General features: G+C 36.2%; 2 protein-coding genes across 2 annotated transcripts; both read right to left on the reverse strand.

Annotated features, from left to right (window-relative positions):
• Positions 1 to 291: 291 nt before the first annotated feature.
• Positions 292 to 3757, reverse strand: LOC128237278 (uncharacterized). Its single transcript, XM_052952651.1, has 3 exons — positions 3639 to 3757; positions 3067 to 3226; positions 292 to 2570 (listed from the first exon to the last, which is right to left on the reverse strand). Exons 1-3 carry the CDS (start codon positions 3738 to 3740, stop codon positions 2407 to 2409), a joined length of 426 nt encoding a protein of 141 aa, XP_052808611.1. The 5' UTR covers positions 3741 to 3757; the 3' UTR covers positions 292 to 2406.
• A 14816-nt stretch (positions 3758 to 18573) lies between these two features.
• LOC128237578 (KRAB-A domain-containing protein 2-like) lies at positions 18574 to 24609 on the reverse strand. The gene is made up of 2 exons (XM_052953171.1): positions 24394 to 24609; positions 18574 to 19467 (listed from the first exon to the last, which is right to left on the reverse strand). Exons 1-2 carry the CDS (start codon positions 24607 to 24609, stop codon positions 18574 to 18576), a joined length of 1110 nt encoding a protein of 369 aa, XP_052809131.1.
• Positions 24610 to 25315: the final 706 nt, after the last annotated feature.

Genomic DNA, 25315 nt, shown 5'->3' on the forward strand with positions numbered 1-25315 from the left:
TTACAAACCAGTACATACAAGGCATGGGTCACTTGTTTGAAAACTAATGACCAAGCATTGTGTACGGTGATCCTAGGAAGATGTCATTCCTTTGTGATATATAAGCTTATCTTTGACAAAGCCACACTGATTGAATTACATGTATTAACTAGAAATGTTAGACACAATGTCCTTTTGAATTTGGATAAGCCAAACAAATAACATACAGGTTCTGTAAAAATTAATTCATACAAAATCACTATGGCTTAGTCAAATTCTAACAACAATTTCATAAAACAACAAAATCTCATCAAAGGTTTCAATCCCTGCCAATTTATTCAAATTATCTGACTAGATTAGGTATACGACTGCATAAAAAACATGTAAAAATGCATTAACAAAGTTAAAAGGTATTAAAAAACAGAAAAATGAAAATGTGTTTCACCACGCAAAAGGGGACCTTATGGATGAACGCCATTGCGATAAATGAACTCGCTAAGTTTGTTGTCATTTTGACGTCATTGTATTTTCTACATTGCCTTCATATATAGGATGTTTTTTGTAATTCTCTGTCATAATGGTTGAAGTTGTTGAAAGTAAATGTTTTAACCACAGAACAGGCACTATTCTTATATGATTTTAAGAAACAGGTATGTCATAAATCCACCCACAAGGTCCCTTTTTGGGTGTATACAATTGGTATAAGATATTCTTTATCAAACAATGCAGGAGTAAATAAAATAAAACAGCTCATCATTGTTTGCAAAAAGCAACAAAACAAAAACAATGGACAAATATTTACAATAGCCAAATTTTGAATCAGTTTATGTGGACACAAGATGTAGAATTCCAGATCGCATGTTGGATGAAAGAATACAGAAACGTACATGATCAACAACAAAATGTCGATAGAACCGATGGATGCTCAATGTGAGCTTGAAAAACTACGTAGACTAGATTATACAGATTTTAACAAATAAATAATTGACTAGATAATACAGAAAAATTCTCTAACAAATAAATGGTAACAAATAAATGATTGGCTAGATAATCAGGGCTCCCACTGCCATTCGCCAATGGCTCCATTGGCTACAAAGACTAAAAATTGGCTACAAAAAATGATGGAATTGGCTAAAGTGTCTAAAATGTATGACTTTCCATATAAAAATAAATTAATTTTAAAATCTATATATCTTAACCAGTTTCTACTAATTCAAGTAAATGAATGTCTAGTTACAGCATGTTTAAAATTGGGGCTATAAATCAATATGTAGATTTGTTTAAACCTGTGTAATTAGGGGGTCAAAATGATGCTTACTGTATACACAGTGATATGATCAGACATCATGGATTGTTCCTTGTTTAAGATTAAGTTGAGTCTGCAAGATTTGAAATATTATATTAATTATTAAGTTTAAATGACTCTGTCAGTACATACTTATGAAACTGATTTTGTAGATACAAATGTTGTAATTTTCATATTTAAATATATATATCACACATGATTTTGCATGGTCGTCTTTAAGAATAAATTAGAGCTGTATTATTTATTATGATGAAATAAATAGCTTTTGTGAAAACAAATAAAAACATGAAATCTTAAATATTGCCTCTAGTATATATTCAAAAAATCATAACTTGAAGAATTGTACTATTTTTGGGGGTTATCAGGTTGGGAAGCTGATGACTATGGTATTTCTAGCAACCCCGTGATTTTCAGCGCGAGTCAATTGGCTAAAACTTTTTTTGACCCAGTGAGAGCCCTGATAATACAGAAACATTCTAACAATTAAAGGATTAAAAAAAAATATAAAGAGCAACGAATCTCATGATGGCAGCAAATACAAATAAGGACGGACCAAACAATAAAGTCACATTTATGAAAAGAAATAATGCGAGTTTGTTTATTTGCACACCTCTGCTTGGCCAGATTTTTGCAACATGCATATCAAAAGCACTGTTTAAATGCTTCCAAAACTTATTGTTTTGGTACAGATGGTGGAGTAACATGTGTTAATAAGAAATGAAATTGTGGAGGTGCCAATTTACATTAATAACTACAAAAATATCTAATTGAATATTTCAAAAATTGCCTTGACATTGTAAGTTTTATACTAATTAATAAGAAAAACCTACTGTGAGTACAACCAGTCGCTATGTAAAACTTTACAAGAATTTTAAACGACAATATAAGATCACTTATTGGTTGGGTTTTATGTAGCACCAACACTGTTTATAGGTCAAATGGCCCCAAACAGGACTGGAATTTTTAATTCCAACATTTGCAGTCCTGTTCGGCCCCATACGACCTATAAACAGTGTTGGTGCAACATACATACTAGCAACTGGTTGAACTCACATTTCAAACACGAGGTCCCTACAAACAAAATGTTTTGAGGCATGCTTTTATAAAGTTCAAAAACAATTTCAGTTTTCCTCAGCATTGTCTGAAGAATTTCCTTGCGTTGGTCTCTTTCTCCGGTTTGTCCTCCCCCCATCACGGTCTCTTGAACCTGTCAACCATTTGGAAACTTCCAGTTCAACGTCCTTCAATGTCGATTGACGGGTGGCTGGGTTCCTCTGGACACATCCTAGCAACAAAGATTATAAAAGGATTTAGATAGCTTTTTATAAATATACAGCAGGGTAGGACGCAGGTCTGCAACTGGCAAGGAATGATAAAATCTGAAATGCAGGCTAATTCTTGTTTTGTTTGTATGTGTGTTACGACTGTTTTGACAGTATTTCAGTCTTTATTACAATGTCTGTATGGAAAACAATACATAAAACCAAAATTGTTCAGATGTAATCATTTGACGTTTGAAAATGTTTTTAAATTTGCTTAATGTGTGTTGCTTTGAAACATCTACTTAAATATAAATTGTATCATGCAATTTTCAGAAAATGATCGACTAGCACAAATATTATTTACAGTTATTTTCTGGATTGTTTATGTCACAAGGTCCATTTTCTAATTTAGCATGATGCTGGCCATATATATACTGTTAAATCTTTTTCTCATGTCTTTCTGATAAATTCTTCAAGGATTAATCAATCACAAACAAATTTTCACAATCATCAACTTACGGAACAGGATTTTCAGCAGTGACAAGTCTCCGAACTTCTGTTTGCCCTTCAACCCCTTCATGTTGTACATTTTTGCAACATTGTTGGTGAGCGTCTCCTTCATAAATCTGTCAACCATCTCTCTTATATCTACCCCACCAATGGTATACATGTATCTCGCCTTAAATGGAACATGGCAAATTATGAATCCATATGCTGCCAAAGTTATTATTTATTATAAATCCCTAACAGTCTATAGTTTAAGATGTCTTTTCACAAAAAACATTTAATATCATTGTAACATCAGTCTAACCGCTAGGGAAGTCAGATGCATATATTAGTAAACCCTTGTCATGCTAAGGGCGAAAGTAAAAGGCTTGCCCTTCAGTCTAACCAGGCTATATGTTCTGTTGACAGTATGGATTTACATTTTCAATGAAATGTCTGCTGCTCGACTTTTGATCAGTTCATTATAAATACTCAGTGTTTTAAGGTTAAAATGAACCGATTCTCCCTGTTATCTAAGAAGATTTCAAAGTTTATAACAGTATTCATCAGTCTAACATTTCCTTCTAAATGCACAATATGCTTACCACAGCTGTTGCATTGTTGGCGTCCTGAAGTAGCTCCTCCAAGGCTTCCATTGCTTCCAGGGATGACACTGGGAAGGAAATTCCCTCCGGAAGAGCATTCATGTTGTCTGGGACCGGGCCTCCTTTCAACACCAACTGATTAAGAAGTCTCTTAATCCCCCTTTGCTCTTCCCGCATTTCCTCCAAGATTGTCAAAATCTGTGTGACCGCACCTAAAATATATATGTACTTAATATATCATCTGTTTGTCATATAAGACCATCCTATCCCATTTTTACACTTTAAAACATTATATCTACATTTCTATTTCTTCTTGCAAACAAACTTTTATCATTTACAATTTTACACAAAAATAATAAATAAACAAGGGATCAGTAGGATCACAAAGGCTTTGTATTTTAGTGAACATTTATCAGGTGATTTGGCACATTGCCCTGAGATAATCTTAGTTTTTAAGGTTTTGGGGTCCTTCCGCCGACATTCTGCAATCGCCAATCTAATAACCAGTTTTCCTTTGGAAAACCTGGTAAAAAAACCTGCAAATCTGTATATACTGTGATACAAACATGACACATGCAAACTAGACTGTGTATAATAAAGTGGGCACTGAACAAATATTACCTGTTCCAATGGAATGTGCCAGTGGGGCCTGCACTGGACGAACTGGTGTACTAGAACAGCCTCCTGCTACAGGACTGGGTGTTGCTTGTGGTGGCCTGTGGGAAACTGATGGCGAGGAAACAGCAGACATATGCAGTGATGGTAATGGTGGTGGTGTGTAGGTACATCTTGTAGCAGCAAACAGTGACTGCGATCCTGGACTGTCAGAAGTCAGTGCGGATGATGAGGCTGGCTTCCTCTTTGGTCCTTCATTGTCATCTGACAAGTCAGAATCAGAGTCAGATTCATACAATTTTTTCGCTGGCCTATAAAATAAAAATAAATGTGATTTAACCAAATGACCTTAAATATCATTCATAATTAACGGTGTCTTAAGGGTACTGTACTCAATATTTGTAGTATTTGATTGATTGGACTTTACTGCACAGCAACACACGTTTAAGCCATATATAGCGCTGAAAAAAAATTAAATGGTAAAAAGACATAAGGAAAGACTATATCACAGGAGAAGTACAAAGCTGACAGAAGACAAAAATGACAGCTGTTCAGAACTACATGCAAGCAAGAGTTTTCTCACTTGATTAATTTAGTAGGTTTGATGACTGGGAAGCCTTGTGTGAAGTTCCATTGCAATTCCCCTGATGGTGAAACTGCGCTAGGGTCAGAATTTTTATTATGATCATCATGTGCATTGGAAAGGTCCAGCTGAATTGAAGATAAATGTTTAGCAACCTTTGATTTTACACTACGATAGTCCTTATAATATTTAGCATCCTTCATAATGAAACAAAAAAGCTAAATAAGCAGCAAAAAATGTACTAAAAATTTGAACAAGAAAGCTCAAATTCAACTAATCACAACGGTTTTTGGGATTCAAAACTTTACACTGCTTACATTAAGCAGAGAAGGGCATATTGCATTTCTACCATATCATGAAATCAAAGTCCAAATTTAGAAAGGAGAGCAAGCCAGAAAACGTGGATTAGATAAAAAAAAATGTGTCAATTGCGTAAATATATATACAAGTGGTAAACGGTAATTTAAAACAGAAACAAAATTTCAAAAAATAAATATAAAATCTACTGCAATGCCCAAAATCTCGTATTCAACGATGGATTATTCAATTTCCAGAATCGCGAAAATAGGTTACAAAAGGTGAATCAGATTAATTACCATTCGTTCGTGATATTTCAACAATTAAAATATTGTTTAAAGACGTTGGTAATTATAATAGGGAATACCTCTAATACATAATTATGTCAGGACTTCCCGGGAGCTTGGTTTATTTATAAAAACGATTTGATTTTCGAAACCAATATTTACCGATCTTGTTTCTGGCGGCACAGGAAATTCGTGATACGCATGCGCGGATTTTGTATTTTTTTTGTATTATAAAAAATTTAAACGTGCCATTTATACACGCAATGAGTTGGCAGAATGGGAAACTATTTTTGTCATAATGCCTACGAAACGAAAAAAAGAAAAGATAAAATATCTTTTCTTATACACCCGTAAACATTTTGTATTTTCATATGGGCTACCCAAATGGGTCCCTCATGGGTCCCATAAGGATACACGTGCGTTTTTATCTGATCCGTGTGACTTTAATAAACAATGAAAACACATTAAGCTATGTTTTTACTACATGCAGCAGTATGAAGGGACCCTCGATCATGGGTACGACCCATATATATATATATATATATATAATATATATAATTATAGGCCTAGCCCAGATGGGGCCCACATGGGACCCATAAGGGTAACCATAAAAATTATTTTTCGTTTTTCTCATCGATCTCGAGATTCTGTGTCAAAAGAAAAACATTTTGAAATAATATCAAAACTTATATTTCTCAAACGCATTGTCCTTGCAATGATCAGGTTTTTTTCACTATACATCTGTATAAGGGACCCACAAGGGTCCCATATGGGCATTCCCATGTGGGCCGAGCCCATATGGGACCCACATGGGGCCAATATAGGTACATGTACAAACAATGTGTGCATTTTTTTTTCACCCGAGTGCCTCGAAACAATACAAAAACAACATAACTTTGATAACTGCAAGCAATACTCGGGATGAGTGTCAGAAATATCATTTTTATACTACATAGCAGCATATGGGACCCTAATGGGTCCCATATAAGCCAACCCATATAAGCAGAGCCCATATGGGACCCACAGAGGACCCATAAGGGCAAACAAAAGAATACTATCTGCGTTTTTCATCATCTGAGTGACTTACACCCATCTCAAAACATATAAATATCTATTTCCTAAACACATATTTGTTGCATTGGTCAGTGTTTTACTTCATATCGACATAAGGGACCCTCATGGGTCCCATATGGGCGTTGCCCTTATGGGACCCATATTGGTCCTTTATGGGCAAGCCCATATGGGCTTGCCCACATACAGCCCATATGGGACCCATATGTGCATGTTTGCTGGGAAGTATCTGTCACGTATGTATTATTTTATCATTTTAATAACAATATATCGGCTGTTAAATACCAACCATGAAAATGTGTTGGTTTTAAGACAATCACTTTGCCATTAGCTATTCATTGGAGCAGAAACGTTTAAATAAATACTTCATGTCTATTAGAAAATAGTCAGTAACGTATGCATTACTCAGTATAATTTTTCAAACCATTGAATTGCTTGTACAAAATCGGTTCCATATATGTTTTTAACACACTAAGAACTAATTTAATCAAATTGAATTCTATTTGGTATGCTATATAGGAATTAAATACTGAATTTATAGTGTATTCTTACTGCCTTTAGATAACTGAATGACGTGCTGTATTTTGTGGTAACGTATGAACTGATATACTGTCGTCACGTTTTTACAACCTTTTACAATGAGAATTATATGATGTATCAAAGATTTCTTATTTTGATAACAATGGAAATGTTTATTTCTTTTGAAAACTGAGTTTAAACGTGTTTTATATGCATTTGTTAACTGTTGCTTAATGTCAGAAGATTAAAAATCACAACTGGCGTCAGTAACGAAGGTATCATTTTGGTGCAATTAGAAAAATAATATTCAATTACCAGCAAACTGATACAAACAACATTAGTTCTCCAGTAACTGGCCTATGGTCCCCTACATGTGTGACTTGTGTTATCAACACTGTAGACCTGTAGTAACCTTAGAGACACCAGAACACCTGTTTGGGCCCTATAAATGAATCCTCTTATCTAAATGTCCTCCAAGGCTGCCAGGTTTGTGAAGAAGGAAACATGGTGAACTCACTGGTAATGACGGTTACTTTGTCAATGGTCACCTGATGCTGAAATGTAACTGTACCATATCACGTAGCCACATTTATTTGTTATATATTTTTGGAAGATTTCTCTCATAACGTTGTTGACGCTCCTGTTGACATTGCTTTCTATATATAATTCGTGAAAATTGACAATTATTTTATCAATACGTGCGTAGAATGTGCTAAAACATCGTACGTGTTAATGGGAAGTTGAAACCCACTGTAGTTGACTTTTTAGTCAAGCTTATAAATGCTTGGTGTGTTTGAACGGCAAGTGTCATCAGGACATAGGTTCATAAATAATATTTAACAGCAACTGCAGGCAGTTTCTTGTTATTTTTACTATGATGGATCTCAGGTCTATGAAAGTCTATGAGGGAAATCAGATGTGAGCTGATCAAAAATCATCTTGGACGGTAACAACATTGCTTCGCTGACTTTGTATTAATGGTTAACTCACACGCAAAGGTGCAGTTTCTATTCGCGGCCTTTACAGCATTTTTCCCTTATACACACGAGACCTTCCATTATCTCAAACTGGTCTCTGTAATATATAATATCAAATACAAAAAGTAATAATTTTTCCTCTGTGACACAATCAATATGTTATTTTATGGTGTTTGTTAATATGAGTAGTATCATAGAATTGATAAGTATGTACTATACATACATACATGCATACACGGGGGTGAACAAAAAAGTCACGTGGCCACAAATGCAAACGCAAGTAGTATTTTGGCTCGATTGATCGTCAATCCAGGTAAGTTTCTTATCGATATTTTTGTTATACGCGAGTTCGTTAAAGTGACAACGCGCAAAAAAGAATAAATTGTTTTGTCTTTCGATAGTAAATTCTACTTTCGTTTTTAAATTTCAAAATGTGCCCATGGATACCGTTTTCAAAAGATGAAACGATTTTTGTGCTTGCGGGATGCAATTGTCGCCTTGACAACAACAGACAGATAATACCGTTGCGATATATCCTGCTATAGGTCGGTTTGGTACAGAAAAAAATATATACCTATTTACCCTTTTTGGAGACGATAGTGGAAACAAAGAATATTTTTATCTTCTAAGATGTTTCAGGGAAGGCTCTGCTTTCCTGCCTGACGTAGTATGAGCACAAGCTAGAGCCCTTGCAATACTACAGTGAAATAATATGTATTTGTGGTATTTTCCCCTTACTTTAAGAATGTTGAATTTCTACTGAATTCCTTACATTATGCAAGTGTACATAAGTGGAATATATGAACGTGTGTGTATATTTACTTGATAAGAACTATTTTTGGCACTTGCATTTTGCATGTTGAGACTGCTCACTTATACAATGATGGCAATGTATGTTTTATTCATGTAGTATGTTGTGTTCATTAAAGACGAATGTATATATGCTTAATTTATACTAGTTTAATGTTTCATCTACACATTCTAATAACGAACCTTCAAGGGAAATCTTTGCATTGGACGGATGCCCCTTCACCATATATAATATACAAGTTTTCTTACTGTTCACTTGTACACTGTTGACAATGTATAAATTATTCATAAAATTATATGAATATGTTGAGTATAATATATAATTGCAAGTAATGTATGTTCACATTTAATATATATTGGTAAAATGTATTGTTTAGATGTTTAATGTATATAATGTATAATTGCATATTTAAATGCTTTCTTAACCAAGGAAGTATCCAGTGTTTGCATCATTGGATCGATGCCCTTTTTAAATATATAACAGTTTAAATTTGTTTTAAATGGTACTAGATATGCTATGATTTGTTTTGGGGTTTTTATATGATGCTTATTAAGAATTTTGTTGGGATTTGGATTTGTTTTGGAAGTTTAAGTAACGACATGAACCGTATCCAGTCATATGTCTGCATATATATTTTTTTGGTTATTCTTAAATGATGATATAAATTGATAACTTATTTATGAGATATATTGTTTACCTTATTTTTTTGTGAAAACATACCATTCAAGTATGTGAAAATCAGCAAATCTACTCTGTGATCATACTTCCATATATAGTTTTAGATCCATTATGTTTTTCTAATTATATATTTTATTTTGTATTTTGTTAATTCTTGCATAAATTTACCTTAAAGGGACTGTACTCCGTATGATGAAATAGCGAAAAAAAAGAAGAAAATTGTCGAAAACTGACATAAACTTAGTATCGATGTGTACAATGCATTGAAACTTACTAACTGAAGTACCACATAGTTTACAATTAATTTATTTTCGCAGTTCTTTCGTATTTTTCCATTAAAAGGATTACTAGGTATGTCTACCTAGTAGAATTCATTCCTTATGCGTGATTGGCTAGTCGATGTTATCACGTGATATCACAAAGTTCGGTATATAGCTTAAATAGTCCTACTGTTTAGAGTAAGCCTTCGTAGCACAGTGGATACAACACTAGACTGCAATATTTGCGACACCGATTCGAATCCGGTCTCCGACTTGATTTTTTTTACATTTTGGTATTATTTTTTTACAATTATGATATCAAAGAATAAAACATTTTATTAAATAATTGTCCTGAGATTCGTTACAGAAAAATCTTTTTTTGTGCTAATCTGGTGTACAGTCCCTTTAAATATTACAAGTCATCTGCCTATATACTGCAAATAAGATCGCGTTTGAATATCCTGGAAGGATATGGGTTTTGCTCTGCAATTAACGCCATTGTCCAAGCAGCACTTCGAGTACGGCAGAGGAATCTACCAAAGGGGGGAAAGGCTTGATGTCATATAATCGGCAAAGCAATTAATAATGCGATATAAGGAAGAAAGTTTTGACTTATTGCATACAACTGTGATTATCAACAAATACCCCTACCTCTGGTCATGATTCTATCAAATACATGTAAGACAAACATTCTAAAGAAGTATTTTCAATTTGACAAAAATGTTGCCTTTGAAGTGACTTTTGTAATGCTGTTACTTGCAGTGACTTAGTTGGTGACCCCAGTTATCAAAGTATCAAACATATGTCAGATTTCACCGAGACAAACGTGTGTCACATGTCTTAATTGCTTAGCCTCTCGTTCGTTATTTTGTGATTAACCATACAAAAATAACATTCCTATGGTATGGAATTTAATAATTCATGTTGACCTGTTGTCAAGGAATTAGTTTCTTTCAACTGACTAGTGTTATATTTGCAGTGTACGTGGGCCTTTGACCTTCCATGCTTATATAAACGATATCTCCATTGAGATGAAATCTAAAGCATTTTCCGTACTGCTAATTGCCATCTCTACAGACAGGATAAGTGCGAGGTTATCCACGTATCCACAACAAACACACTTTTTCAACCTAAATACTATACCCTGCAAACGGGGATAGTAATGTATGACCGTTCTAAGCACAGTCAACGATATATATATATATATATATATATATATATATACATATGCTTACACTGAATGTCGTAGAAATCATTTCTTACTCGTATGTCCTAAATACAAAATCCTCCGACAACAATATCTCAAACCTTATTATAACTCGTGGCCGAATCTTAATTAATTTGACAATCTTTTGTCATCAACATCTGTCCACTGTATTAACAACTTAGCGAAGTTTATCTATTTCGCATTTTGCCTTAGAACAAATGCTTCAGCAATAAGACTTCATTATTGATCATTTATCTGAATGTAAATCTTAACGTATTGAAATATGTAAATTGTTACTATATGTCTTTTTGTAACATGACACCTACTTTCTTGAATGTTTGACCTCTCTGTAAATAATCTGTGTCTTCATTGTTCCATATTGTACTTTATTATATTTCTATAAATGTGCACATGCCGTTTAATGCTGAATAAAGATATGTTATGTTATGTTATATATATATATATATATATATATATCTACTTAGGGCATTAAGGAGACCGTATATTTTTTATGGCATTAAGGAGACAATTTGTATATTTTTTGTTTTATACTTTATTTTGCTTTTTTTGTTGATAATTTAGTATTGAAATGATCATTTATTATGAGTACAAAATTTAGGCTTCTTAAATTAATTAACAAAAAATATACGTAATTTGCGGTCTCTTTAATAATTTGTATGTTGCAGGTTTTAAGGGGACAGGTATATATGTAGAAGGGTTAATGGAGACCAGTGTATATATAATATTATTTTTGAGGCATTAAGGGGACCATCCATATTTTATGGCATTAGGGGGACAAATTATATATATTTAACTTTTGACAGTATAGGCTCCCGTAACCTTAAGAGACAACTTGGTAATAGTATTTTTTATAATTGTGTATAATAAATCCACAAACAATGACCAGTCGAAACGGGAGGACTGCAAATTTCATAGGATATTCATCGGAAATCTTTTACAGACCATCTCATTCATTAAATGCAAGTCAGATTCAGTCACTTGGTCTCTGTACCGTTTGATAAACAAAATATATAATGACCAGGGGCGGATCCAGGAATTCTCGTTAGAAGGGGGCGTTACTTAGGGGCGTTTGCAGGAGGATTGAGGGTTACTCAATCAAGTAATTTTTAACAATTTGTAGTCGGAAATGATGCATTATGTGTATATTTTATTATTTTCTTCTCATATATTGACACAAAAAGTAAACTTGGACGATTTTAGAGAGAGCGCACGCCAACTGCACCCCTTCTCAATCCGCTAGTGAATGGTGACTTAATATTTGATATATTATGGTTAAATAGAACTTTCAGTTGAATTATATAGAAACTGTAAATGCTAAATACAAGTTCTGTGCTTGTAAAAACAATAAAAGTTTCGTCTGCACACGAATGTGTCTGTTAACGCTTGAACAGTTATATAGCTCATGATTAAAGAACATTGTTCATTGGGTTCATTGTGACCCATGGAAGTTTTTTTTATTAAATTCCAACTTCCCCTTAAATTTTACTTGCCTAAAAGTTTAACCTAAGTCAATCAGGGGCCATAACTTGTATTAAGGATATGGAGTTATGTAACCTCATTGGCTTATGGTCCTGAACAATTGTGTGAAGTATTAAGTCAATTTAATGAAGGGTATAGAACGCCTTAACCAATAGGCTACGGAGACGGTTTTAATGCATGTACTCAATTGCAGATTCAGGGGGCGGGTTGGGGTGGGGGGAATCGGTCCCAGCGCGCGCGCCGTCCCCCACCCCTTTGAATCGTCCGTTTATAATATGTTCTCAGTCAATATCGGGAAAAACACAATATTAAGATAAAAATGCACTATTTCGGACTATAAATTAGGGGAGTCTAACCCCCACCCCGGTCCAACATTTTAAGCCATTCAATTTCTGTTCTGAGGGAGGGACGGATGTGGAATGATTAAGCCCATGAGTTTCACTTACCCCTTCTTAAGTCAATTCCTGGATCTGCCACTGATATCTGTAATCAGATTTGTTGTTTCATAATGTTATTGTTCCTTTAAACAGTTTAAACCTTTTATGTCATCAACATAAACAGACGCATGTTCAGTAAAAAAATACTCTGTATACAACGTTCTCGTACTCCAGAGCGATGATGCTATGCATTATATTTATCACCATCTGACTGACTGAGTAACTGCCAAAACTTTTCCGTTAAAGAGACTCTCTCATGTTTTGGCACCAAACATATTTTTTCTCGTAATGCATCTGAAAACACTTACATGTATATTTATTTTACTCCTTGGTACTGAAATTGCAGAAATAATAGTAACCAGGTTGATTTTCTTACTTCAATTGCATTTTTAAAAAACGATTGAAGTATTAAAAATAAAATATAAAAATAAGTATCTTGTTCAAGTTGGGAGCAAGCACATAGGGGTGCAGATAACACATAGAATAAAAAACGGATCGCTTATCCACTCGCCCACACGGACTCATACTAAGGTGTTGAATATTTTAACCTTAATGGAAGTTATTGGTTTATCACGTGATTATGTCAATCAACTGATTGTGCAACAGCCTTTTGTTGAATCGGGTTAGTAACGCATTTCCAAATATTGGACTTCAAAGACTATATGTTAGCACATATCAACATTTATTGAAGGGTTTCAGCCATCAATAGCTTAGCTTTAACACTTCGTTTGATACGCCATACTTTATTTCGTAATAACAATCTAAAAAATCCAAGTAAAAGATGCATTTTTAAAACCCTTAACGCTTCGCTTATATTCACTCAAAAACTCATGTTCGAAAGATTAAAAAAAGTATGTCATAATCATATCCTCTTTAGCGGCTGAGGAAGCCGGTCCAAACCATTCACATACTTTCCGAGTTTCTTAATACGAGGGTATAGCCAGAAGTTCGTGGAATTCCTTAATACAATCAACACATTTTGATATTTTTCAACGAACGTCAGCTCGCTATAAAATCTATTTCAGCTGTAAATGACATAGAAAACTTCCAACTGATACATAAAATATAAAGGAAACTACAGCTTTTTCATTAACATGAGATCAGTATAGCCCGCGCAGTTCAAACGTCAGAATCTGACGTCAACGTCATAACTTATCAAAGTAAGAGCCGTTCGCCGCAATACAACGTCGAAGTCTCGCTACCCACTGCCGCTAAATGTCACTGAACCACTCTGACTTGTAAAAATACAGGCGTGTCTGAGCTTCACTCTGTAGTGCCTGAAAGTCATTGAAGCGTTTACCTTTAGTTCACATTTAAGTTTCGGAAATAGGGCAAAATCGCATGGTGGTAGGTCTGGCGAATAAGGGGGGGGGGGGGGAGGATCTCCGCTTCAAGCTGGATTGTCGCGGTAGTCGGTGCCTCCTCCGATCTATGCGCTGATGCATTTTCCTGGTGAAGAATCCACCCATCATGCAACGCCAGTGGTCTCTTAAATGCCATCGCCCTCTACAAGTCACGCCTCAAAACCTTAAATGGAGAACATAACTGAGGCTTTTAACATTTGTCGCGTTTTGCGTACTTCATCAAATATAATTAAAACTAACACTTATTCAATCCCATATTTTTAATCATAAACTTTTTAAAACATTGTTTTATGCAGATTTTATCAAGTCCTAAATATTGATAAAAATGAATTTTGTTATATATCACTTTACCTTTTAGTAGGAAGCACTGTCGGACCGTATTTGGTACAAAAACGAATATGGTACAAATTTGTACCATATTCGGCCGAATATGGTACAACTGTCTAATTGTACCATATACGTATCTGCAGTTTTGGGGTAAAATGCCTGACCAAATATGGTACAAACTTGTACCATATTCGGATGAAAAATGTACCACATTCGTTCCGAATATGGTACACACTCATCATCGTCATCGTCATCATCATCATCGTCATCATCATCATCATCATCATCATCATAACTACAATTTGCATCAACGTCATCAATACCATCATGAAAATAATCATCATCGTCATCATCATCATCATCATCATCATCATCATCATCATCATCATCAGCATCATCATCATCATCATAATCATCATCATCGGCGGCCGGTAATCATTGGCGTCAACATAATAAAAAACTTTTTTCATCATCATCATTATAATCATTATCATCGGCCGATAAACATCGCAGTTATCATCATCACAATCATCAAACCCCAATCATCATCACCATTGTCATCATCATCAATTACATCATCATCGTCACCATTAACGCCATTATCATCATCATCGTCATGATGATGACAAAAGTTTTGATGATGATGACGACGATCAAAATTACCGTCATCATCATCATCACAAACTTTTATCATCATTGTCATCATCATCACCATCATTATCACCACAATCATCAAGGTCATCATCATCATCATCAACACCATCATCATCATCACCATTATCATCATCGTAATGAAGATCACAAAAATGTGATGATGATAACTGCGATGTTTTTCGGTCGATGGTGATGATGATGACAAAAGTTTTGTAATGATGATAACGACGGTCAGCACATCATCATCATCATAATCTACCGATAAAAATCGCCGTCAGCATCATCAAAACACATTTGTCATCATAATCATCATCATTATAATAATCATCATCGACCGATAAACATCGCTGTCATAATCATCAAAATACGTTTGTTATCATCATCATCATCATCATCATCACATCAATTATCAACACCCCAATGATCATCATCGTTGTTATCTTCACCAACACCACCATCATCATCACCATCAAAACCAACATCATCATATCCATTATCATGATCGTAATGGTGATCACAAAAGTTTTTTTTGTGATGATAATGACAGCGATGTTTTCGGTCGATAATGAGGATGTTGTGATGATGATGACGACGATGAGAATATCATCATCATCATCGGCCAATAAACATCGCCATCATCATCATCACAAATATTTTGTTATCATCATCATCATTATCATCATCGTCGGCCGATAAACATCGCCGTCATCATCATCTAAAATCTTATCATCATCATTATAACCATCATCATCGTCCGATAAACATCGCTGTCATCATCATCCCAAAACGTTTGTTATCATCATCATCATCATCATTATCATCATCATCATCACCACAATCATCAAACCCCAATCATCATAACCACTGTCATCATCATCACCACCACCATCATCATCACAATTTTTTTACCATCATCATCATCACAAATGTTTTGTCATCATCATCATCACATATTCATTTTACATTTTGTATTTTATAATTTGTTTCATTCAAGAGATTCAACAAACTTGTACTTTTTTCATTTATTGGTATACTGACAGGATTTTTCAAAGTAATATTGAAGAACATAGAACAGCATTTAAATTTTAATCCAACTGTAGCATTTTGACCAGACATAATATACATATATACATTCATTTTAGTAGCAGCCAAAATATCCCAAATGTGCTTCGTAAAAAGTTACCATTAAATGAGCAAATGACAACAAATTTCCGGTAGAAGAACATAATCATCAATCACAAAAATAACATAACAGGTTTCCAAACACCGATATACATGTATATTTCACCTGTAATGTCTGTACATGACATCTATGATATCATACCAACCGATTCCACTAACACGCAAACGCAGCCATGCGTTTGCCCATTTTGGCCCCTTGATGATTTCTTTTATTGCCGAAATAAGACCGCTGTTTCTGCCCGCTCTTGTTAATAGGAAACGAACGCTAACAGGATTTCTGTTACTAGTATCTAGTCCAATATCCGGCCGAATGTAAATTCTAGGTGTTTGCAAACTCATTGACCTTATTAAATCTCTAAAGGGTTTGCCGACCTTCGCCAACACAAACTGGATTGACGGGTTTGATTGTATGCAGAACTTAAAAATTTCAACTTGAATGTGAAGTGGTAACATCAGAAATGGAAAAGTCGTTCGCCTCTGTGCCCTCCTATTGTTTATCATATCTTGAAGCTCTTTCAGGGCTGAACACACAGAGAAGTCACCGTTGTCGCCAGAGTCACCGTTGTCGCCGGAGTCACCGTTGTCGCCGGAGTCACCGTTGTCGCCGGAGTCACCGTTGTCGCCAGAGTCACCGTTGTCGCCGGAGTCACCGTTGTCGCCGGAGTCACCGTTGTCGCCGGAGTCACCGTTGTCGCCGGAGTCACCGTTGTCGCCGGAGTCACCGTTGTCGCCGGAGTCACCGTTGTCGCCGGAGTCACCGTTGTCGCCGGAGTCACCGTTGTCGCAAGAGTCACCGTTGTCGCCAGACGCAGCGTTGTCGCCAGAGTCATCGTTGTCGCCAGAGTCATCGTTGTCGCCAGATGCAGTGTTGTCGCCAGACGCAGCGGTGTCGCCGGAGTCACCGTTGTCGCCAGAGTCACCGTTGTCGCCAGACGCAGCGTTGTCGCCAGACGCAGCGTTGTCGCCAGAGTCATCGTTGTCGCCAGAGTCATCGTTGTCGCCAGATGCAGTGTTGTCGCCAGACGCAGCGGTGTCGCCGGAGTCACCGTTGTCGCCAGAGTCACCGTTGTCGCCAGACGCAGCGTTGTCGCCAGACGCAGCGTTGTCGCCAGAGTCATCGTTGTCGCCAGAGTCATCGTTGTCGCCAGATGCAGTGTTGTCGCCAGACGCAGCGGTGTCGCCGGAGTCACCGTTGTCGCCAGAGTCACCGTTGTCGCCAGACGCAGCGTTGTCGCCAGACGCAGCGCTGTCGCCAGAGTCACCGTTGTCATACGACTGTTCTAAGCGTGATATTATGTCCTTGTACACGCGTTGATTGATACGGATACTAACGTAATGCATGCCAAATCCTTCTGGGAAATACCCCAATGCAATTGTTCCAACATCACCATCGAACTTTCCATCTGCTGACACAATTGATGAGTGTTCTAGTCCTCGGGTACAAACTACCAGGCACTGCAAATTATATTCTCTCATAAGTGCAATGAGCGTGAGGTTGTCGCCGTATGTCCCATTCTTAGACATATTCTTAACGTATTCATCAAATGTTTCATCATAGACAAAAGTTTCATAGAAATATCTGTTTTCTACAATGTGATGGACTGCTTCCTTACGTAAAGCATCTACGTCTTTGTATATACCAATTTTACCAAGTTGATGCGATATAGCAGCAAATTGACAATTTCCATCCGGATTTGGGTCCATGGCAATATTCACCCCATCCAACAACTGCAGATTTTCATGGTGTGTTGAAACATGATAGTACTTAGTTCTGTGATTTTGTTTCTCTGAGCGGTTCTGTTTTAATGAATGTTTTTTAATTTTTCGTTGTTTCTCTAACGCAACAGTTAGGCTAGTCATGTTTTCGACCCCAACCGATTTGCTTACGAATCCAAGTTCGGGTTTGTTCGGTACTTGAAATGACACGATATAAACACCATTTCGTTTTACTTTTTCTACCTTGCCTTCGATAACATATCTTTTGGTTGGCACCCTGGATTTTCGAAAGGGATAGCGAATTAATACTGTCTCTCCTACTTTGTACTTGCTTGGGGAAGTTGCGTTTTTCAACAGCGACCTGTAAGCCTTTTTATTTGCTCGCCGTATGGTTTTCTTTATTTTACGAGAACTATGACGTTCTTTGGTAAAAACATGAATTCTTCCGTATTAGGCTTCAAAGGGCGTGAGACCCCCAAGAACTCGTTTGAAACTTGTGTTTATGGCATAGGCTAAATCTTGAAGCCCTTCGACCCAGTTAAATCCACGTTTACTTTTTGTTGCAAATAGAATCTTGGCCTTTATAACACTGTTTGACCTTTCACACTTGCCCTGTGATTGAGGATGATACGGCCTACTATTGATCATTTTGATGTTGTACTTGTTCAACAAAAGTTTCATACTAGGGCCTTTAAATTCCAGTCCGTTGTCACATTGGATGATGTCAGGGGCAAGGTTAACCATCAACACGTCCTCTAATGCCTTTGCAACTTCACGCGAACTCTTCGTTTTCAGGGGTTTTGGCATAACGTACCTAGAATAAACGTCCACGACTTGTAGAATATAACTGTATGTGGACCCCTTGTAGCTAACACTTTGATTTTTCATGTTAATTAAGTCAATCTGCCATCTTTTGCCTGGTTCCTCTTCTGTAATTGTCTTTGGCGTTGGCTTGTTTGTAAATCTCGGATACTTCTCATGGTAATACTTGCTATTGTACAGTATTTCAAGGATAGCTTGTTCCGAGAACCCCGTGTAATTTACTTTCAGTTTGTTGTAAATAACCCTTGCTCCACATCCTTTGTTTTCCATGAACATCTTCTCAACAAATCTAGGAAGATCTTCTTTCACAAGGACTTGCTTTCCGCCACACAATAAAGAACCCCGGTCACCAAGCTCGAAGTCCTTACGTTTTCTAATCATGGCCAAACAATTATTCTCTTCAGGTGTCCGTTTCTTCACAGGGACATCGAACGATCCGTTTAAACATCTGACAATAATGTCGTACTTCGACCTGGGCAAGCACCCTAATTGCTTCCTTTTTCTCCTAATTGCTTCCTTCATCTGAAATAATATAATAAGTTATTATACATTTATACTTCATTAGTTAATAGAGCTTGTATTGAACACCGCGTGTCGAAAACGAATGTCTCACGACATGAGCTGAGCTAAAATCACTCGTCTGATAGCTCCGCTAAAATTTACAATCCGAACTTCCGGGCAATATGCGCAATGAAAGTAGCAAGTACTTCATGTAAAGTTTCATTGAAATCCAACCGAATTCAAATTCAGGGGAAAAATAGCGGGCAAACTTATGGCGGTCAACGGACAAACGGTCTGTAGAAACCAATGCTACGTGGATGGAAGGGATATAAAGAAGGGGCCCTGGGGGCCTAGGTCGCTCACCAGAAGTCACGACTAGGCAGGGTTCGAAGGTCAAAGACCTATAAACTCCATAAAATTTAAAATGTTCAAATCTACAGATTAAAGGAGCTCGATCTGATTTTGGTGGAAAATACACTTTCGAAAAAAATTGTTTCCAAAAGTCGCTATTAATGATTTTGTGAATTGTTTGGGTTAATCTAAAAATACTGACCAGAGGACATTGCATGACATCAAATACAATCCGAAAAAATAACAAGATTTTTTTATTTTTCAATTAAAATACACCAAAATTGGTATTTTTGTCCTATTTATTGAATAGGAATGGAATAGGCCGAAAATATCGCGTTAGTAGATCTAACGCGAAATCCATTTTCCATGCATTTTCAGTTGTTTTACGATAGAATTTCTTCGATATAATTCAATATCCTTTGGTCAGTAGTTTTAGATTAACCGAAAACAATTCACAAAATCATTAATACTTTAATAGCGACTTTTGAAACAATTTTTTTCGAAAGTGTATTTTTCACCAAAATCAGATTGAGCTGTAATAACTGTAAGGAAAATAAAGGCAAAAGCTTCAAAATTAAGTCACTTGGTCAAGGTTTAATTCATCAAAAGTCGAAAGTTCAATAGAAAATGTCACATAACAAATATCAAAGCTCTGGGCAAAGTGGTTTTAGAGAAAAAGATATATATTTTTAAATTTCTCTATATAATAATTATATAGTTAAACTAAGCGTTTTTGTACCAAATACTGTCCGACAGAGCAGTATAAGTATTTCAAGTATGTTTTCATTTATTTTATGCTGCTTTTTACTTTAATTTTCATTTTACAGTGATTAGCGTTTATTTTCTGGGTTATATGGAAATCCACACAGTCATTTGAACGTAAATGAACTAAAAAAGCATTGCAATTTGAAATGCTAACGTCTGACAAGCTTTACCAGTCGGTATATAATTTATTTATGAATCTTTAAAATAAATGTCTGTTTTCATGGGCAAATCTTGCCCAATGTTTGGCTTGGGAGTTCGTGCATTTTGTTTTCAGAAGAAAAGTTAACAAAAATGAAACAGTAGAAGTATGCAGATGTATATTATGTAAATATTCAACACAGGCACGGGACGGTGCCAATTTTTACCCCAGGGGCATAATTTGAACAATCTTAGTATAGGACCCCAAAATTATGTCACATACCAAAATTATGTCACATACCAAATATCAAACCTCAAGGCCTTGCAGTTTCGGACAAGAATATTTTTAAAGATTTCACTATGATTTGCCTTTTCGTTGCCATGACAACCAGAGTTCTTCATGAAATGGAATTCTTTGAACAACTTTGGTAGAGCTTGATGCAAGGACTATTCCTGCCAAGTTTCATTGAATTTGGCTTAGCGGGTTAGGAGGAGAAATCGTTTGAAGAAATTGTTGACGGACGCACGTACGGACGCACGCACGCACGGACGATGGACAACTTGCCATCACAATAGCTCACCTTGATCACTTTGTGCTCAGGTGAGCTGAAATGTATCTTGAGAGCTGATGATGGACAACATTTTTCATGAAGTTTCATGACTGTAGCTTAAATATTTTAGCAGTTTAGGAGTTACGCACCCGGAAGGAATGCCACGGACAATTGGATAGACGGACGGACAACTGCAAATGCACTCTGAGGGGGGGGGGGGGGCATAAAACATAAAAATCAATGCATGTTAAAACATCAATGCATATTAAGACAACTGAAAATTAAAATTATGTACAGTACTTACTGTCAAGAATTCTTTTGAAGTTTGAAGAAAGTTTGGATTTCAATTCTTTCTAGTCGAAAATCACAACTTTTCTTGCCGACCGCCAAGTCAAATATGGTTACTGACTTCTGAGTAAGACTCGTGTGCAAAATTCCCGCCTTTTTAAAGCGGCACGTTATCAAAGAAAAAATCGGAAACTTCAAAGCTTTGTCGGCTTCTCAGCAATATGACGTCGGAACGACAAATCAACTTTACAAAGTAAGGCCAAATAAAACATTATGTCTGGTTCCGGTGACATGCCCCCAAAAAGTAGGTAGGGTAGGTCGGCATTTCTTTTTATTTTATTTATTTATTTATTTTTACTGATGCTGAGTGAAAGGTGATATAATAACGTTATTTTAATGTATATTTTGTGTGATTAAAGTCTTCTGTGCGTGCAACACTAAGCTTTTTATGTACTGTAAACATGCATAGTGTGCAAGCTGGAGGAGTTTTATGCACATTTAACCCTATAGGTTTAATAATTGTTTCTTTCTGTACGTGTTATATTTTGAAAATATAATTCGCTATAAACGAGACCATTTTCGGTGCTTGCTATGACTAGTACAGTATTTATGCAATTATATGGCAAAATCATGGGTTGTAGAACATTTTAAATTGACTGAATATCAGCGTAAAAAGAAGTCGCAGGGAATGCTTTACGTTGAATGCTTTAGTGCTGTGCAAATTCGTACATTTATTTAAAAATATGAGGTTTTGATTCGAACCTTGCCACAAGATCAATGTATTTCTATTTTCAAAATTTACTTTCCCTTAATCAAGACAACATATTATAGATTCAAAACTTAAACTAAAATTATTAAGTTTTGTTTTATTTTTAGAATGTTTACATGAACGCTTTAAAAACGTTCTTTACAATTCTCTTGAATATTGAGTAAAAAATCGGACCAATTTTTTCGTATTCAAATAAAAAAAGTTTAGGGTCGGGCGAAAAAAATAGGTAGGGTCGGGTCACCGGAACCAGACAATTTTTTTCTTTTCGCCTAATGTTTAGGAATACAGTCACACCTGTCTAAAGCAGCCAGTCAAACATCCTTATTTTTGGAGAGATATATTCATTTAAAAGAGCTCAAAATCTCTTAAATCGGATTTTGGTGAAAATACACTTTCGAAAAAAAAAGTTTTAAAAATTTGAAAATTGCTATTAATGATCTTGTGAATTGTTTGGGTCAATCTAAAACTACTGACCAAAGGATATTGAATTATATCGAAGAAATTCTATCGTAAAACAACTGCAAATGCATGAAATATGAATTTCGTTAGTTATTTTTTCGGCCCAATTTCTTGTTTATTTTTCGGATTTTCTCATGCAATATCTTCTTGTCAGAAGTTTTAGATTGACCCAAACAATGCACGAAATCATTAATATGGCTGACGCGACGTCATTCGACCAATCGAATGCGACGTCGACATTCCTGCAACGACGTTTGCTTAAAGCAATCATATCTGGACAAAACCTACCAATTATTATTAAAATGTATTAAAATATAAGCATTAATACCGAGGGGTATTAAACGATCAAATTTTCCAAGAAGCGCTGGCGCGCTTCATGGATTTGCTCGCCTACCTTTACCCTTACAAGTTCACACTCTATGAACATAACCAAAATGCGATAATCCTCAAACTTTTACAGAGTTACCTGGAGCAAGCACGTCTCTAGTCTTAGAGTACTAGTACTTAGTAACCAGTACTAAGCAGATACATTCGCCAGTAATTGACAACTGCCCTACTTGAAACAGCGGTAGGGGAAGAATGGCCGTAGAAATCATTTCGTGACCAATCTCCACGAAAGTATCTGGCCCGCCCGGGAATCGAACCCAGGCCGCCTGCGTGCCAATCTGACGCGCAACCGACTGAGCTAGCCGGCGAAACAGTTACACAACCAGCAAAATCCATGTAAAGTGTGGTTAGGTTAGCTGTTACTGCTAGTTACGACGACGACGACGACGACGACGACGACGACGACGATGATGATGATGATGATGATGATGATGATGATGATGATGATACTTTTGTCACTTCCAATATTAGGTTAATACAATGTATTTGAGTTTGAAAAAAAGTTTACACATTGGCAGACTATTTCATTTATTAAGAAATACATAATTTATGTACCATATACGTAGGCCATTTTCATTTTATGAGTTTTTTTGGTATGTACCAAATACGTTTTGGCGAGCATAGAAAAACTTATTCCAACCGAATATGGTACAATGTTTGTACCATATTCGGTCGAAAATTGTACCATATTCGGTCCGAATATGGTACATTTGTACCATATTCGACCGAATATGGTACATTTGTACCATATTCGTTTTTGTACCAAATACGGTCCGACAAAGCACCCGTCACAGATTGGCTCTGCGGAACTGCATGGAGTAGGATAACACCGTGCACATCAAAGAAGAAAATGAACATATACTTTCCTATCGAGCAGGATGGTCGTGCCTTCTTCGGAGGCGGGGAACTGGTAGTCTTCCATTGACTGCTTTGCTGTTTTGTCTCAGGGTCGAAATAAAACAGTCAGGTTTCATCGCAAGTGACTATCTTCTCAAGAAAACGGTTTCCTTCCTTTTAGTACCGAGCTAAGAATCGGCGTGATTCCCGTACTCTTTTGCTCATCTCATCTTCTGTCAGCAGCCGTGGAACCCAACGCGCACTCACTCGACTCATTTTCAAACTGTCTTTCATTATCCTCCGTACCGACCCATAACTCATGTCCAACATCTTGCATATTTCATAAAGAGTGACTCGACGATCAGCGTCAACGATGTTTTTCACGGCCTCGACGTCACACACCGTAGTTTGTGAAACCGGTCGCTCAGACCTCACGTCGTCACAAATGCTTTCCCGCCCCTCACTGAACCGCTTGTGCCACTTGTAAACGAGCATTCGTTTCACTTGAGTTTCACTCGATGCTTCATTCATCAGTTTAAGTGTTTGCGATGGAGTTTTCCCTAGGTTTACACAGAACTGTATCACTGCCCGTTTTATCAATCTGTCTTCTGGCGTCATTTTAAACAAAATTTAACTATTCCGTTCAAGCTAAAATGTTTCCTTTGAAATAAACAAACAAACGCACTGAATTAAAACTTCACTTCATCACACGTTATTAACGTCACGTCAAATGTGCAAACCTTCGCGCCGTTTTATTGGTTTCAATGTGAGTGGTCAACAAAACAAGATATTGTCATGGGTTATTTTAGCAACTGCGGAGGAATGCGCGACCACCTGTTTCCATAGTGATCACTACGTTGTCGTTATAACATGCTTTACGATGAATCTCGCATTCTTAATTTCAAATTACCTGATTATTATTGTATGAAAGTTTAAAAGATATGCTGCATATTGTTTTCATTTTATCAAGCTTTTCCACGAACTTCTGGCTATGCCCTTGTATATAAATCTCTTATAAATTTGCCAAATAAAATTCAACATGGGTAAACAATTATAAAAAAATAACGTATTTTATGTATTGTAACATATTTATAAAAAATAGTCACTTGAATCAAATGAACATTTTCAATGTACTTTCTTTCTCGCGGAAAGTGGACATTTCATCTTACTCCAACAAGTGTGGGGTATGGTTGATTCTCTTCGTGACTGAAATCAACTTTTTTAAACACTTGGTGCATTTCAAATGTAGTCCATATAAACATCCTCTTCAGATTCTTTGACGATTGCATTTCCATGGGAGATCACTGCGTAGGATAAACATACA

Source organism: Mya arenaria, chromosome 6 (genome assembly GCF_026914265.1).
Source record: "Mya arenaria isolate MELC-2E11 chromosome 6, ASM2691426v1".
Classification (NCBI taxonomy): domain Eukaryota; kingdom Metazoa; phylum Mollusca; class Bivalvia; order Myida; family Myidae; genus Mya; species Mya arenaria.

What these genes read in the sequence shown, in the direction of transcription:
- LOC128237578 (XM_052953171.1), bottom strand. Translation starts at nt 24,609, where the DNA reads ATGACGCCAGAAGACAGATTGATAAAACGGGCAGTGATACAGTTCTGT. An exon ending in GACCGGTTTCACAAACTACG is followed by an intron (nt 19,468 to 24,393) that starts GTGTGTGACGTC and finishes ATATTATTTCAG; the next exon opens with ATGAAGGAAGCAATTAGGAG.
- LOC128237278 (XM_052952651.1), bottom strand. Translation starts at nt 3,740, where the DNA reads ATGAATGCTCTTCCGGAGGGAATTTCCTTCCCAGTGTCATCCCTGGAA. An exon ending in CCAACAATGCAACAGCTGTG is followed by an intron (nt 3,227 to 3,638) that starts GTAAGCATATTG and finishes GTTCCATTTAAG; the next exon opens with GCGAGATACATGTATACCAT. An exon ending in ACTGCTGAAAATCCTGTTCC is followed by an intron (nt 2,571 to 3,066) that starts GTAAGTTGATGA and finishes CTTTGTTGCTAG; the next exon opens with GATGTGTCCAGAGGAACCCA.